This window comes from Falco peregrinus, chromosome 2, assembly GCF_023634155.1.
Source record: "Falco peregrinus isolate bFalPer1 chromosome 2, bFalPer1.pri, whole genome shotgun sequence".
Taxonomy (NCBI): domain Eukaryota; kingdom Metazoa; phylum Chordata; class Aves; order Falconiformes; family Falconidae; genus Falco; species Falco peregrinus.
Window position 1 is genome coordinate 47,419,758 of NC_073722.1, and position 17,820 is coordinate 47,437,577.

At 39.3% G+C, this 17,820-nt stretch overlaps 2 protein-coding genes across 2 annotated transcripts in view; both read right to left on the reverse strand.

Moving 5' to 3' along the window:
- The window catches only part of POLN (DNA polymerase nu), a 106,202-nt gene extending 101,702 nt beyond the window's left edge, over positions 1-4,500 (reverse strand). Inside the window, exon 1 of the mRNA XM_055795448.1 lies at positions 2,981-4,500. Within this exon, the coding sequence (XP_055651423.1) occupies positions 2,981-3,110 (130 nt within the window). The 5' untranslated portion in view covers positions 3,111-4,500. The remainder of the gene's footprint in view (positions 1-2,980) is intronic.
- A 139-nt stretch (positions 4,501-4,639) lies between these two features.
- Positions 4,640-13,388, reverse strand: HAUS3 (HAUS augmin like complex subunit 3). Its single transcript, XM_055795446.1, has 5 exons — positions 13,208-13,388; positions 10,763-12,256; positions 9,245-9,681; positions 7,399-7,627; positions 4,640-5,951 (listed from the first exon to the last, which is right to left on the reverse strand). The coding sequence occupies exons 2-5, from the start codon at positions 11,675-11,677 to the stop codon at positions 5,694-5,696; spliced, it is 1,839 nt and encodes a 612-aa protein (XP_055651421.1). The 5' UTR covers positions 11,678-12,256; positions 13,208-13,388; the 3' UTR covers positions 4,640-5,693.
- Positions 13,389-17,820: the final 4,432 nt, after the last annotated feature.

Consider the following 17,820-nt stretch of genomic DNA (forward strand, 5'->3'; position numbering starts at 1 on the left):
GATAATTTTTTCACATTGTTCATCTTGTGATAGAACAGGTATCACAAGATCAGACAAGAACAGAGAGCAAGAAGAATTCAGACTTATTAAATTGACAGAAAGGTAACAACTAGCACCCCAAGAAGCAGGATGGCTATCAGTGCTGGGTCTAAGACCGAGCCTTGGGCCACAGCACCACTGTTAGCCTGGGCCCACCACTGAACTACCAGTGATACTCAGCCTACAGCTCTGAAAGCAGACAGATGCTGTAGTTTAAGGAAGGCTTTGTAAATGCACCTCAGCACTTTGCACCACGCTAAATCAAACTGTTAGGACAGACTTTCTCTTTTCTGCCCTCAACACTGCCCAGCAGCCCCAAAAAGAAGAGAAGAAAGTACAGACTGGGATAAAAGCACAAATGGCAACAGGCTAGCAGCAATTACAAACCGAGTATTGACAGGAAGAGGAAACGGGGAAAAAAGAAAACTCCACTGAAGTGCAGGTCTTTCCAGAGTTTGCAGTTAGTTAGGATCCCTTTATCTCTAGATTGTTTTCCTGTCCAGGAAAGAGACACCTCATGAGCAAAATATGGTTTTGCCCCCTCCTAACTCCTGGTCCATACCAAGCACAATATTCCACTGATGTATTCAGCTATGAAATTTGCATTGCCAGCAAGACACTTTCTGAATCTAATGTGCTTATACTTACGACTAATGTCAAACAAAGCATGAGGTGATCCATTTCTATTTACTGAAAGTTTAAAAAAAAAAAATTTGTCGAGGCAAACCAGCATCCTGTAACTTAAAATACTAAAAAAAAAACATTTTCAAAGAGTAACAAGCTTAGCCTTCAGAAGAAACCAAATTTACATGTTACTATATGTGTATAATCAGTTATTTATCTCCAGCTCAGACTTCTAATCTGAGCTGTCAGAATAGTGAATATCGCATAGCGGTATTTTTAGCTTCAAACATTTTAGGTTTGGTTTTCTTGACACTTCCTACAACAAGATTATAAATTTAGGAAAGATAGTAACTGAGCACTTTTACTTCATTATTCAAAAAATTCAGTATTTTTAATTGTGTCACAGCTACTTTTCCTTGACAAATTCACCCTCCAGAGGAAGTGATGAGGATTTTACTTCTCTCCTTCAGCATACAATATTCAGTATGACAAGTATCCAAAAAGCTATGCAACCTCGTATCACCAGATGGCAGTAGAAACCCATCCTTTCCTTCAAACTCAAGGGCAGATGGAACCATTACAAGCCCTACTGCCAAGATAACCACACAATTTCACCCACTAGTTCAACATTGCAGATATTTGCCCTATTTGAACCCAATATTTACCTTCTAAAGACACAGTTTTTCCTGTAAGTAAAATTTAATCTTTGAGGAATTATCCACAAAATAGAGTTTAATAGTTTGAAACAGACCACACATGTCAGGTTTTGGTTTTTTTAAGGGAGGCAAACTTTTCCTTTTCTCCAGATCCACACTGATCAGCTAAAGCTACATACACAGGCAGTTTCCTAAAGGAATTCGAATAAATTTGTTCTTAAGCCTACACTAGAAACAATTGTGATTAATTACTACATGGAAAACAAGTGCAAGAAAAGCTAGTCATGCGATTTGCTGCCACTAAATGCTTATACCATTCTTTGACTCCCCAGTGAATACAGACTTAGCAGCACTACGAAGACAACAGCAAGTTAATTTGGCTAAAGATACCAGACATTTTCATGGGGGGGGGGGGGGGGGGGGTGGGGTGTATTTTTTTTTTTTTAAAAACAGACTACGTAATTTTTACATCTTGACAGAGAGTGAATGGATTAAGAGTAGATAACATAATACGATACAGATATCACAGTACATAGAGTTCCCCGGTCTAAGGCAAAAAACATCACACAGGAAAAATTAAGGAAGGGAATGACAAGGTAGCAAGAGAAGCAGCATGGCAATTAAAATTAGGCAGAACAGAAATCTGATTTTCTTTATAATAATCTGGATTTTGGTCCAAATGTGCCATTTTAAAATTAATCCACTGCATATTTCTTCAAATGTTTATCACTGATTTAGACAGCAATTAATTACTACCCTCTTCACTGCTGCACCACCAGGCTCCATGGATCCAATACTTCACTGTTGAAAGAAGAGCCTGAACTGTTATTTACATAAAATTGAGGCTGCAACACCACCTCCACAAGAACAAATGCTAGATTTAAATCCATCAATCAGCTAACGTTCCAGGATCTAGTTCTCAGGAGAGGAAAAAAACCCAACAACAAAAAACAACAAAAAAAAAAAAAAACCCACCACACCAAAATTCAGCAAACCTAACTTCCTATCTACTTCTTTACAGAGATACAAGACTGGCAGACTATGAAATGCACAGATTTGAGAATAAAAATTCCATTTGCAAAACCTCCATAGTATCCACAACATTCCAAGTAAGATTTGACCAAGTCAAAGATTTGCTAAGGCACTTTTAACATTATCTAATTTTCTCTACCAGCAGGAATTTGTTCACTCTTCCCCCTAGAATTTAACACGGAGTGCGCTGTACCAAACATGTGTTTAAAGGACAGACATGAGTCTGGAAAGTTCACAGGCCTTCTGGCAAGTTCCCAGTACCCCTAATGATCTTTAAGTATCTATTCCAGGGTAAAGTTAATGTATACATTTAATTTACAGTATTAACTAACAGTTTGGCATTCTTATTTACTTTTATACCACATAACAGGAAGAGGGGAAAAAAACCCCAATGAAATTGAGGGTAGTGGCAATACTCTAGATCCTTGCACTCACATAACATTATTTAATCAGAAAACTCCCAGCAAATGTCACAGTTAAAGTTTAATTCCTTTTCTAATCCTGGAAATCTGAACTCTCACATTTTTTCCTTTTAAATAGGGACTACACGTTTGTCATCGTTTTATTTGTTTGGGTTTCAATTTTTCAACTGAAAATAGAAACACTTAAATTAGCTAAGATTTACTCACGCTGGTTATTTTTTCTGCTACTCTGAACTTCTACAGGAACAGACTGTAAAGCCGCCATAATCCTCTGAGCAGTATCAGATAAAGGCACTTTAGAAATCTCACATCCTATGTATGATGTGCACCGTTCCATTTTTAAGACTAAACCTAAACACAGAACACATGCAAACTATGCATTATATCAGGGCCACAGAACAGTCTGTACTTACACTCTGTTGAAATTAAAGACAAAATATAGTGAACATTCAGCCATGTATTCTCCTCAATTGAAATAACACCTCCTCCCTGACACATCTATCAGTTACATATTGTAAATGAAAATGAGCAAATTGTAATAATTTACAAAACCTTACTTGAAATTGTTCTAATAGTATGATAAAAAATTAAGCAGTTCTACTAAGTACAGCTAAATTCTAATTAAAAAATCTGATAAATTAAACAGTAGTTGTCATTTGTCTGAAATACTGACTAATTTAAAGATGTTGAGGATGGGGGAAGTATCCAGCATATGCATATATTTACTGTTATTAATGCTCAGATTTTATCAAGAAAAACCAAAACTAACTTACATGTAACTGCCAAAATACAGCCAACACAAGATGAAAGTAACAGTATTACTATCATGACATAGAAACATTAGTGACATGTTGTTTCAGAAATCATAACAGACCTACTTTTTAAACTTTGTATAATCGATGTGCTCAATTACTATTAAATATTAGTAACTTTAAAATAGTTACTATTTGTCAATTTAAGAAACTGGTCAACAACATCTAAAGGCTCTACAAGGTTTGATTGCACTTATTACTGTTCTAAATCTTATTATTTTTTGAAAAACAGTTGCTTTTCCAGTTGGCATGTAGCCATATTCCATAACACACACAAATACTTGAGAGGGTCCCTAAATACAACACATATGGGAGAATTAGAAACAACAGTGTCCATACTGATGACTTATCTTTACAGTTAGACAAGAACAATGCATAAAACTTACCACAAACATAAGATAAATATCCAACATTTTCAAAATACTTAAAAGCATTCAAGCTGTACAAGTCAATTGCTCTACTGAAACTGCTGTTCAGCAAAATATTCCTACACAATTTATAACTGGAGTCCTGTTACTCTGGTCTTCTCCCACTAAATCCAGCACAGAAGCAGACTGTCAATTATCAAGCAAACAACATTTCCTCTGCTTACATGGGAATATTTTTCTTAGCTCAAGACCATAGGCAGATTGCAAATCTGAATTCTCACAAGTACAAATATTTGTATCCAGATTCAAGGAGGAACATCCATCAGGTTGCATTAGTACTGCCCGTATCTATCTCACTCAAATTTTATAGTAAGCATGCAAAAGGGAGAGAGAGGCAGAATGGCTTTCTTTTCCCTGACATTCCAGAAGTCAGAAGTATAATCTTTTCCCCTGCATAACTTCTCCTAATTATATATTTTTATATATGTATATATAATTAACAGCAACACTTCTTTCCTACACAGGGCAAAAATACTCCAACTTCTCAGGATGGGAGGTAGCAGTCTAAAAGCCTCAGGGGCAGTCAAAATGAGAACCTAGTAAATGAGATACAAACAAGGCAGTACACATGAGAATAGGCCTAAAACCCACACACAGATTCACCATAAATACTGACAACATTGAACTGAATTTAGTGTTTGGCATTTAATAATAAACACAATGTACAGAGTTAAACAGCATGAAATCCAGATATAAAGACATCCAAACCAGTAAGTTAGAAAAAATATTTAAAACAATTTAAAGTTATACTCACATAAAAGCTAAGCCTGCCATCAAAATAGTTTTAAGACTAATGTTATTGAAGTTAATTTACTAGCCTTCATCAATATCTACAATGCTTGAAAGCAAAAGCAGCTGATCCCATCAAAATATAAAAGAACGGAAGTTATCATACCATAAAAGCCTATTTAGGTCCATTGGTGTATTAGGAAGCTATATAAAGATTTGATAAACAAGCTAACAATGCACATGAAAGAGTAAGTACAAAAGCCTCAGGACTCTGAATTGCAATGCCTATCATAAATTATAGAACAAACTCAGAAGTCCAAAAGGTAAATCCAAAATTATGGATGGACATTTTATGTATGGACTGGTTTAAATGGAGAAGATCTGAATGGTCTACAAACAGATGGTCTTGGTACTTGAAACAGATTCTGGTACATATTGCAACATATTTCTAACAAAACCAGATCTTCGAAGAACTGTAAGGGAAGCAGTCACAGAGTATCTGCCTTGGAGAACTCTCCTCTTCAGAAAGAGCACACTACATTCACATTCAAACATCTTCTCCACATCTATTTTTCAGCTCCCATATCAAAGGTTCTCAGCATGCAAGAAAACTTATATCAAGGATATGAAATGTTCCTTTCTGTGCTATGCTGTGTGCAGTGGAAATCAACATACAGGCTAAAAGAAGAGCAGCCTGAATGTAACTCACTCAAATAGCCTATGTATTACTTCAGAGCAAAGAACTTAAGACAGTTCTGAGATTTGAACTTGGTGGGCAGATGCCAAAAGCCATAAAAGCAACACACAATCCAAACCTGGTAACTGTGGCAGTTAAACATACATTGCAATGATAGATAAATGTTACCCTTGATAAGCTAATACTTATTCCATAAACTTGTAGGGAGTTTACATAAATATGTTTTCCTTTAAGAATACATTGAAGTTTAAACATTAAGAACTCCACTGGTGGTGAAACTCATCGTCGAGACCACTGGCTTTAGCCTTAGACTGCTGCTCAAGCTTCTCCACCAGTTCCTTCAAGTAGTCTTCATCTTTGAAAAAATACATATACAAGTCTCTCTCCATCTGATGCAGCTTATTGGACTCCAAAAAGTTTCTCTTTGACTTCACATTGGCCGTCAGATCCACAAGGAGTTGACTTAGTTTATTTAAATCAACTTCCAGTTGATTAAACTGCTCAGTAAGTTCCTAACAAAAAATACAAGACAAAACATTATTACTTTTATATTGTTAATATACTAGTGGAACTAGAAATAAAAAAACTTTTTTGCTTTTGGAAGCCATTTTCACTTTAAGTGAAAAGTAATCACAAAAACTAGAAACGCAGGTGATAAGGGATTCCATTCAATTAATGTAATTTTTGAGCTCCACGTAACAGTACTCGCATCAAGTTATGAAAATATGACTTCATTTACTTGTTTACTAGTTTACCAGACAAGTTAAGACCCTAAGAATCTGGCCCTCAACTACATAGGTGGTTGAATGACATTTTCAATCAATTACAGGTCTCCATAGCTAGTCAAATCTTAAAAGGTAACCAAAAAAACCCACAAAAGCCAACTCTATTTTAAAATTAAATCACTGATTACCAGCTACAATTTTCTCAACTGTCATTCTTATCACGGTTCACTGTAAGCAGGCTAGTCATCTATTTGCACATTATCTCCTTACTAAAGCAATTACTTTTATTGAGAATACTGAAGCAATAGAAAGAGAAGTCACTATGTTTTAGGAAATAACTTTCTATTGATTAAAAGTATTTGGACTGATTTAATAATATGTAATCCCTAAATACGTACTGTTCCTATTACAAAGCTTCATTTTTTATTAAAAACTGTTCTATATGTTGCAAATTCAATTGACAGATGGAAGTGTTAAGTATATTTTTATGTATTTAACCAAGGAAATATTATATAGTCTTTTATATATAATATATATATTATATATATATCTTTTATATACATTATATATAATATATATTATATAAAAATATATAAATATATAAAAATATATATATAAAAATATATACATATAAAAGACTTCCCTCAATCTACTTTTGAGCCATCTACAATTATTTAAAAAACAGAACAAGTTGCATTTAACAACCCCTATTCCCATTTAAAACAGGCTCTAAATCCAAGACCTGGGAGGTCTGTAGCAGGACTACCCTACAACTGTCCTTCAAAATTCTGTATTATTTTGTCCAAATGAGCCACACATGGCCAGCCTTTTTAAGGGGCAAAACCATACAATTCAGGTGTTACAGGTAATGGGGGAAAAGCTTGTCTGAAATAAAGACAAAATTAAATGAGTTTTTCAGTGACACCATAACCAGACAATGTATTTCCCACACCATAAACGTACTAGCAATATATGATTGTATACACCTTTGAAAGAGATAAAGTTACACACAACAATTTGCTTGGAAAGAAAAAATTATTAGCTGCCACCATTCACAACATCCAACATTTGTTAAGAACAATGTAAATACTGTGCCCATCGCCATTATGCTAATAAATTTGTGGCTGACATGTGGGAGCTAGTCCGGGTGTCAACAGCTTTCGTACATTTCTCAGTAAAAGAATATAGCACACATTAATGTAATACTTTGAATAACTAGATCTAAAGGGCTTACCCGACTACCGAATTGTATCTGATTTTCTCCATGATACAGAGCACCATGAAGGGTTTCTACATCACTTTTTAGTCTGGACAAAAGAAGAGACTGTTCTTGAGAAGATGCTGCTAGCTGATCTTGTACTGTAGCACAGTCCTGCTTTAACTTCTGAGCCATCTGCTCCAGGCTTTCATACGTCTTAAACAATTGCTGTTTTTTATTTTCTCCTTCCAGAAGCTGATACAGCCTGTAACAAAAGACGTTAGACACAGAAGCATTTTTAAGTTTCCTAAGCACTCCTGTCACATTAGGCAAGAGAAGATTTCATGTTGAGAAGTCTGAGCAGTACTGCCTTTACTAGTCTTCTGAGTACTTTTACGGCTGTATCTCACACTGATTTCCTGATGCTATCTATATATAGCTAATACAAGATTAATAGGATTCCAAAATATTTCAATATTAAATTAACAGCAATTAAATACCAAAGTAACAGTAAGTACACAACGAATGCAAATAGAAGCTGACAGTGTGTTTTTGCCAACTATTTTCCAACACTTCAATAACTGCAAAGATACAATTTTTTTTAAGTGCTGAAAAACAGCAAGACTTCAGTGGCCAACAAGAAGAGCAATCTTTATCACATTTGCAAGCTTACTGGAGTATTTCCCATTTCTTATCTTTGAAGAGACGGCTAAGAAATTCTCCAATAGTTACAAGTCATGCAAAATAGCAATACTTGCTATATCAAACTGTACCCTTACACTGCATCAGGAATAGTTCAAATATGATTACAGATAACCTTGCTCAATTGCTGCTACCACTTTTGCATATTAAAATCTTCAAGAGTTGAGCCCCAATATTGAATCAGATTGGCTTTAATAAGAGCAGAAGCTCTATTCCAAAAGTAACCAAGTTTCTTTCAAGTGTCTTCTGCTTACAGACCCTTTAGGATTTATAACTCTTTCAACTTCCCTCCCCTTTTTAAGAAAAAAAGTGAAAAACTAGCCAGCCAACAGTGATTTGGAGACTTAATAATAAACATGTTATGTTGTCAATGCAAACACACAATGGGAGCAAAAATTAATGCTGCCTAAATCTTGCAGTTACTCACTGCGCAAGGCCATATCACTTAGTAATATTAAAATGGTGCTTAAGTGTTTTTTAAAGGAGGAAAAGTCTGACATTAAACTTTTTGATGAGGTATATTGTATTAAGTGTGTTAAAGTCTTGAAGTGACAGCAACACAGCACACATTCCTACTGTATCACCTGAGCTACAGTGAGCCTTAATTAGAAGGTGACAGAAGCCTAATAGAAGGTGAAAAACCAGAGTCCTACAAGGGTGACAGGACACTTAAGCCACATGGCAAATCAAGCAGTAAAAATGAGCTAGACAAATTTCATGTATTGAAGGAGTCATTCCTCTCTTCTACCACACGGGGGTTTCGCAAGCTAAGCTGATGAGGCCATGCACATCATCTGGGAAATCACTGTTGTCAACAGATCTCTACATCTATACTTCCACAATTACTGTCAAGAGGTCCTAGATCAGGGCACCACGTCAGACAGGCACTGCTTTAAATATACCTTACATTCTGGACATTGCTCAGTAATGCTTCAGCAATATTGACAAGACTGGTAATTGAACTGAGTTTTTACTCAGGCAAACCTGAAAAGAATTTCAACGAGCAAGCAAGAGGCAAGTCTCATATCTTGACCTCAGTTCTTGAGAATTCAAACTACTAACTAGTTACAGGAAGTAAGTAAGAACCCAGCAACAGAAAAGGCTTAGCTTGCCTAAGCCTTTAGCCCCCCCCATATTATGTCAATTTAAGTCAAAGTTCAATAGTGACTATAACACTTACCTGCAAGAGAAACCATCCTTTGAACTAATAGTGTTTCTTGGCTTTGCGTGTTGAGTTGGCTCAGTTATCAGATGTAGTCTCTGCTGCAACTCATTACTGCTCTGTTTCAGAGATTCTACCAAACTCTCAACTTGACAGCAAATCTCTTTATGTTTCTTCAACTCCATTTCATAGGCTAGCTCAATAAGTTCAAATGATGCTTTCTGTCTTACCAAATGCCTGCATATTTCATCTTGTCTTGATGCATAACAGCCCTGCTGAGCAATCTGATGATCCAAGTATCCTTTCACCACTGGTGTGATCAGAAGTTGTGCATTCTCTTTCACAAGGGGAACCAGCTCTTCATTGCTTATCCGAGTTATATCTTGTTTAATTCTTGAAATTTCATCATTGAAACTAGATATTCTGGCTGCAAAGTTTTCTTGCTTTCCAACATCCTGCATAAAACAAAACGTTTGTCAAATTTCTTCATGGCTCCCTCCAAACAACTTCCCTACACATTTTTTTCAGTTCACACAAGATTCATGTACTTACATTACATTAAAATCACTACATCTTTTCTATCTACAAAACTAAATGAAAACTTCACAAGCAGTTTTCCAGAACTTTACAACATAAGGCAAACAGATTTACAAAGTAGATACCAAATAAATGTATTTCAGTAAACAGTAATTCCATTCTATTGCAGGGACAGGAAACAATTTATTGTGTTAAAAACAGAAGAGCTGTATTTTACTCAGCACCCAGGTTTCAAGCATGCCTAACTGAAATCTCACACACAAATATAATTTCTTATATTCAGTTGGATGTCTATCAACACTGCTATCAGAATCAATCTTCTTTAAATGACTAATCAATCAAGTCCTATACGGTAGGCATTCATAAATGAGAATATACAAACTGACATAATGCCTCAAGTTAGTCCACGATTGGCCTAAGCTAATACCTTCCTTTCTGTTAAAATTCTGTCACATTCTTAAATGACAGTAGCTATATCTGCCCATCACTCACTTGTTGAGAGATTTCTGGGGTTTCAAATACCAGATTCATTTATTTGGTACAAATACTTGAGCTTCTAGAGAATCAGTGAACTGAAACTTTTCAGTTTATGCCACAGAATATAAACAGGAATACATTTATCATCTTAGCTCCTCAATACCACAAAATTTCAACCAAAGTTATGCTTTTGTTCGTTGTACAAACAACTGAGAGTCAGTTATAATTTGAAGTTTCAAAGTTAAACTAGAAAGGTACTAACAAATTCTAGGGTTATAAAGGCAGCAATTCTGGAAAGCAGAATTAAAAGTACTCTACCATACTTGAGAATTTCTAACTATAGAAACTGGAGCTATTACACAAGAGTTTTGTGGGCAAGACTAAAACTTCATAAGAAGTGCCATTTCCCTATGTAAAAACAGTTGAAGTTAACAGTAACTCAGCAATTCCTTTTACTAGATCTAGTTGAACACGCCTGCCTGATTAAAACTTCACTACCTTCTACCACCTTTTGCAGCTTACCTTGTTTAAGGACTGCAGCATGTTCTCTGCACATTTTATAGCTGAACTCACACTCTCCTCTTCAGACTGCATCCGAATTAGCTGATGTTGAGCACAAATATATGCTGTCTGTAGCCTGGCAATCTCTTGACTCTCTTCACAAACTTCATTACTGTCATCACAAGCCACTTGTTTGCTTGTATCTACAAGCTGAAAGCTGCCTTCATGTGAATTTTCAACCCATTCAGACATACATAAACCACCACTCTTACCAAGGTACGAGGCAAGTGCTGCAGTGCTTTGTTCTTCCCGAGACAAATACTTGTCCAAAGAAAGTTGGGAAAAAAACACTGGATGCAGATCTGACCCTTGTTCTGAATATGAAGCTGTGAAGAAGGAAGCTAGTTTCTTAGCCGCGTCCATAAGAGAGATCAGTTCATTATTAAGCTTACTATTTGCTGCATTAAACGCTTCCAGTCCCTCTTTCAAATCTTTATGTACTTCTTTCTCTTTGCTTGTTAATGTTTCTAACACATGGCTGTTTGCAGAAATCATCATTTGGAGCTTATTATGCCGATGTATTTGAAGGTTTTTTAACTTCTGAAGAGTTTGAAGCTCATCCTCCAATTTCTTCAGTTCCTCCTCCTCTTCCTCTTGACTACTGTCCTTTGAATCTATGGGCTTCAGGGTTCTAAGGGCTTCATCCAGCGCACTTCCTTCCAAAATGGGCTTGCCAGACTCAAGAAGATTATCAAAATCTTGCAGTTCTTTTTCAGATACCACATACTGCTCATTTACATTTCCACAAAACCACTCCAGAAACAACCTGCTTTCCAAAGACTCAAACAGCCAGTCAAAATCATCTCCATTAAGCTCATCAGCTTTTGGATATCCAATTTTCTTAAGAGTTTTCACAAAATCATTTCCACAGCTCATGATTCAAATAGTTTTGTAATCAGAAAAGATCCAAATGCATGAAAAAATTGAGGTATTATTCCAGTTGTAATTTTTTTGTTATTTAAAATGAGTATTCAGTATTTTAATAAAAAGACTGTACAGGAAAAAGGAAGTGTCAGATCACACCAGAAAACAGCATGCTATTCTGGATTAGAGTGGCTATTCAAACACTAGAAACCCGTTTTTATTTCAGGGATACCTCTATATATTTTGTTCATCAAATCAGGCTGATCTTTGCAATCTCTTTATGTTTTTGCTTAATTCACATAAATTTACTATTAAAATAGAATACTACCACCAATTTAAAAGCAACAGGTGTAAATACTGAGTAATTCACTAGCCTGAAAAAATGATTTACTTTATATAGTTTTACTCACGTGAAATAAAAAACCCCACTCACAATCATTTTACCTCTTCCAAAACGCGAGGAAATTTCAGCTTGTCCTGAAAAGGAAGCTACAGTGATGTCACACTGCACTTCAAGCTTACAAAGTTAGGGCTTTTTACTTCAACAGCAAGCAGAATCTTGTCTCCTAAACCTTCATTTCAAAGTTTCCTCTGAAAATGGAACAAGAAATCCTCTGACATAAAAACATGTCAACATAATAATGCGGGGTTATGACCAATTATAAAAAATTAAGATCAGTGTAAACACTCTTTGACAACAGTCACAACTTAAAAGTTACAATAAAAAAGGAATTTGTTTGTTTGCTGGGAAACAGCAAACCAACAGTCAGTTTCAGGATCCTAAAGTGAGAGCAACAGACAGCAAATAATAGGATAAATTATCAAGACAGTCAGGAGACCTTGTCTGCAATACTCTGGTAATATCCAGGGTTGGTTTGGATTTTTTTTCCACCAGTCTGGTATTACTTAATACTTTGTTTCTAGAGCATACATTCCACCAGAAAACCCCGGTTTGCCAGACAGCCTGGAGGGCATGAATGTTTAACAAGTAAATGCATTCTTCTAAAATTCTGTATTTTATATAGCTTAAGAGTTCCAAATTATATAAGAAATAATTTGTTGCTTAAGTTTCACATCACTAGTCAGTCTTCCAACTGCCCTCTGCCTTCCATGCTAAAAAGTGGCTGTCGTTAAAATAAATAAATAAACAGGCGCGCACATAGCGCTGCGTATGCAGACCATTAAGGCCCGCTGACATTGCCGCTCAAGCCGCCAAACGCCACAAAGAGTATCTTCGGACCTCTGAGGAAGCCACCCACGATCCCCGTCCCCAGCATGGGACGCCCCACCGCCACAGCCAGACCAGCCTGCAAGAGTGGGGCCTCCAGAAGCTTTCTCCCCGCGCCGAGGAGCCCAAACGCCCGCCGGCCCGGTCCCAGCTCTGGGGCAGCTGCCGCCCTACAACCCCAAGGAGATCTCGGCTAAGAGCCGTCCCGGAGCAGAACAGGGCAGGGTGAGGAGCCGGAGGGGAGAAGAGGTGCGGCGGCGGCTGTCCCCCTCCCGGTGCGAGCGAGCCCCGACCCCACACCGCCCGCTACTCACCAGAGCGCTCTGCCTCAGCGACTGCACGGAGGGGAGGGGGGAGGGGCGCAGAAAATGGCGGGAAGACTGAGGGAGCGCGCGGGCCGCGCCCCCGCGCCAACCGCTCGAAACGCCCGCCACGCGCTACTCTCGCGCGGCCTCCCTTGCGCACCGGCCGCAGCGCCACGCTCAGCCGCCGCGTGCGCCTGCGCGCGCCTCCCGCGCGGGGATTGGGCGGTGTCGGCCCGCTTACCAGTGACGTCACGTGGGCGGGCAAGCGGCGGCTGGGCAGCTGTGCTCCTCAGGGCGCCGGCCTCAGGCCCCCCCGCCCCGCCCCCCGCCCAGCGCCCCGCGCCCCGCCCCGCCCCGCGCCCCTCAGCCGCAGCCTGTCCTGGGCCTGGGGCCTGGTGCGCTCGGCATGTGGGAGGGAGGGGATGGAGGAGGCCTCGCTGCGGTTGGACCTTACTCGCCTCTGACTAAAACCGGGCCGCAGACCTGCGTGGCCACCAGCCTGCCCAAAGCTGAGAGACGTGGCTAATGGAGGCCACTGGTACCACCTCTGTGTCCACGGTTGGGTTGCTGTATTGGTGATCCACCCCTGCGTAGCCTTCTAGTATTTGTTCGCGGACGTAATTGGTCTAACACCTTTCAGAACCTGCAGATACCCCGCAAAACTCCACAACAAATTCCAGAACACCGATACCTGCTGCTTAAAAAAGCACTTCCTTGATTGCCTTTTAACCCTCTCGGTCCCGTCAGATGACTCCTGGCTTTAGCACTGCGGGGTTTGGTGAATGCCACTTGTGCATTTACCTTATCTATGGCCTTCACAGCAATCCGGAAACCACCAGCACATTTCCTTTCAGCTTTGTCCTGTCCAGTTTGGAGAGTTCCAAAACCGGGCCTCTGCAAAACAAGGGCTCCATTCTCTCCATTATTCCATCTGAACTTTTTACAACATCACTGCGCCTTGCTTGAGGTGCAGAGACAACACTGCATGCAGTCCCCAAGGTGTGGGTGCACCAAGGTTTTCTACAAAACCCATGTTTCCAATACTCTTCCTTAACAATGCTCCCTATTTTCTTGGATTTTTGGCCGCTGCTGCCCAGGCAGCCATCAGAAAGCTCTCAGTAATGACTGCGGGACCTCCTGTGCATTGTGAGGGCTGCTTCTGAGTCGAGCATCATGTAAATTTTTCACTTAACAGTTTGAGCGTTCTTTACCAGCCACTCTTCGGGTTTAGCCATCTTCATTTCCTGTTTACATTTTGCGTGCCACATTTTTCTGGGCTCCCCTACTTGCCTTGCAATAGCCTCCTTAACTTTCTCATTGAGTCGTGTAGGGGGAGGTTTGGGCCACTGTTTTCTGTTTGTGGCAGACGTTTTACCTGGGCTTCTAGTACAGTATTTTTTTAAGTCTTCTGGGTGTTTGTAGGCTTCTTGCTTTTGAACTGCTCATTTAGGGTTTTCTGGCATTTTCCCCCATTTTTGCATAGGTCATTTTCTTAAAATTGAGTATCCATTTGCTTTATTTGTCTTGCTGTCTTCTTACAGTGTTAAGCTTAATTATATTATGGTTACTACTATGGAGCAGCTCAGCCAGTAATAGCTCTTGAATCAGGTCCTTTGCACTGCTGAAGACTAAGTTCCGAGTGGAGTTTTTTTCTTGTGGTTCCTAAGGCCAGTCATTCCAGAAAGAAATCATTCATTGCATCCAGAAATGTTACCTCTCCATTTCACCCTGATGAGGCATTGACCCAGTCAGTATGTGGGTGGCTGAGCCCTCCCGCTACATGTCCAAAATGTGCGGTTTTCTAATCTCACTTAATGAAATTGTTGAAATTAATCAACACAGGGAAATGAGCAACCTTGCAGCTGAGCAGAGCTAAGACTATCTTGCATGAGGTTTTCTAGATCAAAATCAGCACCTGTATCGCCTGCAAAGTGCAGCATGTTGATTTCTGGTATAATGTGGTCTGTGCAAGACTTTTAAATTAAACCCTGACCTGACAGTCAGTTCTCATGGGTAAAAAGAGCTGTAGTGTTGAATTCCTCCCCATCAGATTACAGCCTGGTATGCAGCTGCAATTTAGGCTAGCTGAAGTTTTCAAATCCTCTTGCAGATAAGAGTGCATTGCATCTTTTCCGATGGGGAAGGAACAAAAGCATTCACTAGCTTATTTCATAAGACTATGCCATTTCAGTTCAGTCAGTTACTTGCACTAAAATCAGCTTGTCCTACAATAGTATTTTGGAGGGTTATGCTTCACAGTAATTTTTTTTTTCCATTACATAAATATCAGTGTTGCTCATTTAAAAAATGACTGAGTAAAAGTGAATCTTAAACACCTAGAAAACTTTCTAAAATTCTGCTGTCCTGAGATCAGTTCAGCTCTGCTACTGAAGTCCACATCCTAGATGAAAGAAGACACGGCTGATAAAAGATTGTCTATCTTTTGTCTATCAAATTGTCTATCTGGACTGCAGCAACTAATGCCTCCAGTTCCCTGTGTGACCAGTTTCTCTCCCTCCTTCTGAACTCACATGCATATGAGATCCCTCCTCCCTCGTGGCCCTTCACAAAACCTACATCTCCATCTGCGTGGCAGGGCAAGCAGGACTATATATGCTCATTCTGTAGCTGGTTTGGAGCTATATACATGCTGGACAGTAGCCACCTCTCGGAAACAGTGAAGAGCTCAATTGGGCCAGCCTTTGGGCACGTTCAGTGCAGAAAATAATTTATTTCTCTTTCAACCGGGACAGGGAATTTTCGTGAAAGTTTTCCCCACAGATTATTGTTGCAGCCTCCATCCCATCTCTGCTTTGACAAATTTGGTGAAAATTAGCCGGAAGATTCAAAAGTTATCAAGGAAAGGAGGAGGGGAACAGATGGACAAAAGAGGAGCTGACAGACAGCATGATCTCATAATCCCCGCTGGCATAGGAATTCAGGCTAGAATTGAAATATTTTAGGTCAGAACATTATGCACTTAAAATTCTCATTTTGAAAGAACAAGCCTTTAATGGGAAACAAATTTTCATTTGTTAGAAAATTGATCAGCTTTTAGGGCAGAGATGAAACAACAGCCTTGCCCTACAAACATGCTACAAATACATCTTCAAAATTTCTTACAGCCCCTTTCCCCACCCAACCAGAGCCCCATGTGCTTTAGTGTTTGCTTTTGTAGCCTCTTACGGGTCAAGATTGTTTTTCTCTGATTCATTTTTTTCTTGGTCATGTTTAGTCAAAATATAATTAAAGGCTTACCTTACCCTTTTTTTTTGCATTCTAGGAGCAGTTGTTTTGCATCTGTGTCCGAGAACTGGAGGGGTTGCTTGGATAGCGTATTGCCTTTACAAGCCATTTTATGGTGGATTCCCCCAGATTAAGACATAGACATTTCTGGAAGGATGTCTGCAAGCTCTGCACTATTCCATCGATGCTATGTTGCATTTGTTCCACTGCAAAATATGACATTGTTGTGCCTGATACCTCAGAGAGAAGCTATCGGTTACCCATTAGCCAAGGCTGTAGAACATAGTCAAGCAGTGCAGTTGCCACCATATAGGCATTGCAGCTGGCCAGTATAAACCCTCCCACTGGGATACATCTGTCAGATTAAAAACTTATAAAAATGGTTTGCTTATTACTGCTTTAGGATTTGGTTTTGTTCTGGTTTGTTGTGTGGAAAAAAAAACAAACCACAGAGGAGACACAGAAGTAAGTTTTTAGCTGGTGAAATGTAAGTGTATAGAAGCTTTGTCATTTTGCATCATACTGCACATCTGCTAGCAGCAGCAGGATGTTAAGGTCCCTGCTGCAGACTGCTAGAGTAGCAACCACTCTTTGGAAACACCTTGTCCTAAACGGTAATTGATTGCTTTAAACAAATTTATCTTCTGAATTAAGCACAGCTTTTGAAGTGCCATGTGAACTTTTATAAAACAAAGTCAGAAGACAGGAATTTGGCACCAGCTTGCTTTCTCTCCCAAGCACATATATCTTCTCTCTAGAGGAATGGTAGATTTCATTCTGAGACCCTGTATTCCCAGAAAAGCAGGTCAAAGTGATTAGTTTTCTTCAGCTTTGTTGGATTCAATGCCGTAAATACAAAAGAAGCTCATACATGTTTGGGCTAACACCCCTAGTATATTTAGATATATGATGCACAAGGTGCTTTTTTTTTTTTTTCCTAGAAAATTGTTTACTCTTCTGACCCTATTTTGGATTAAAACTTTGGGTGGGGCAGATCAGCTGGGCTGTCTGCAAATGAGTTTTGTTCATTAGAAACGGAACCTTTGTGTGGGAATGTACACCAGGACTCAGCAGGAGCCTCAGCAGGGACTGCAGAGCACCAGCTTGCTCCCTCCTGCTTCTTTGCTCTGCTCCCTCTCTCGAGTCAGGCTCCAGCCAGCTCCTCCCCAGTGGGGCAGTGTTTCCTTTGCACAGCACTGACACAGGAGAGCAAGCTTTCCGGGGCTTTTACAGAGCTGTGTCCTCAGACTGAGGCGTGTAAAATCACAGCAGGTGAGAGGAAATTGGCCTCGTACCAGCAGCAATCCCTCCTCTTCCAAACCCAGCTCTTCTGGCAGCAGCAGTGCCAGCCCGCCATTCCTCCTCTGTCTGCCACA

What these genes read in the sequence shown, in the direction of transcription:
- HAUS3 (XM_055795446.1), bottom strand. Translation starts at nt 11,677, where the DNA reads ATGAGCTGTGGAAATGATTTTGTGAAAACTCTTAAGAAAATTGGATAT. An exon ending in AAGGATGGTTTCTCTTGCAG is followed by an intron (nt 7,628 to 9,244) that starts GTAAGTGTTATA and finishes CTTTTGTTACAG; the next exon opens with GCTGTATCAGCTTCTGGAAG. An exon ending in AGATACAATTCGGTAGTCGG is followed by an intron (nt 5,952 to 7,398) that starts GTAAGCCCTTTA and finishes ATTTTTTGTTAG; the next exon opens with GAACTTACTGAGCAGTTTAA.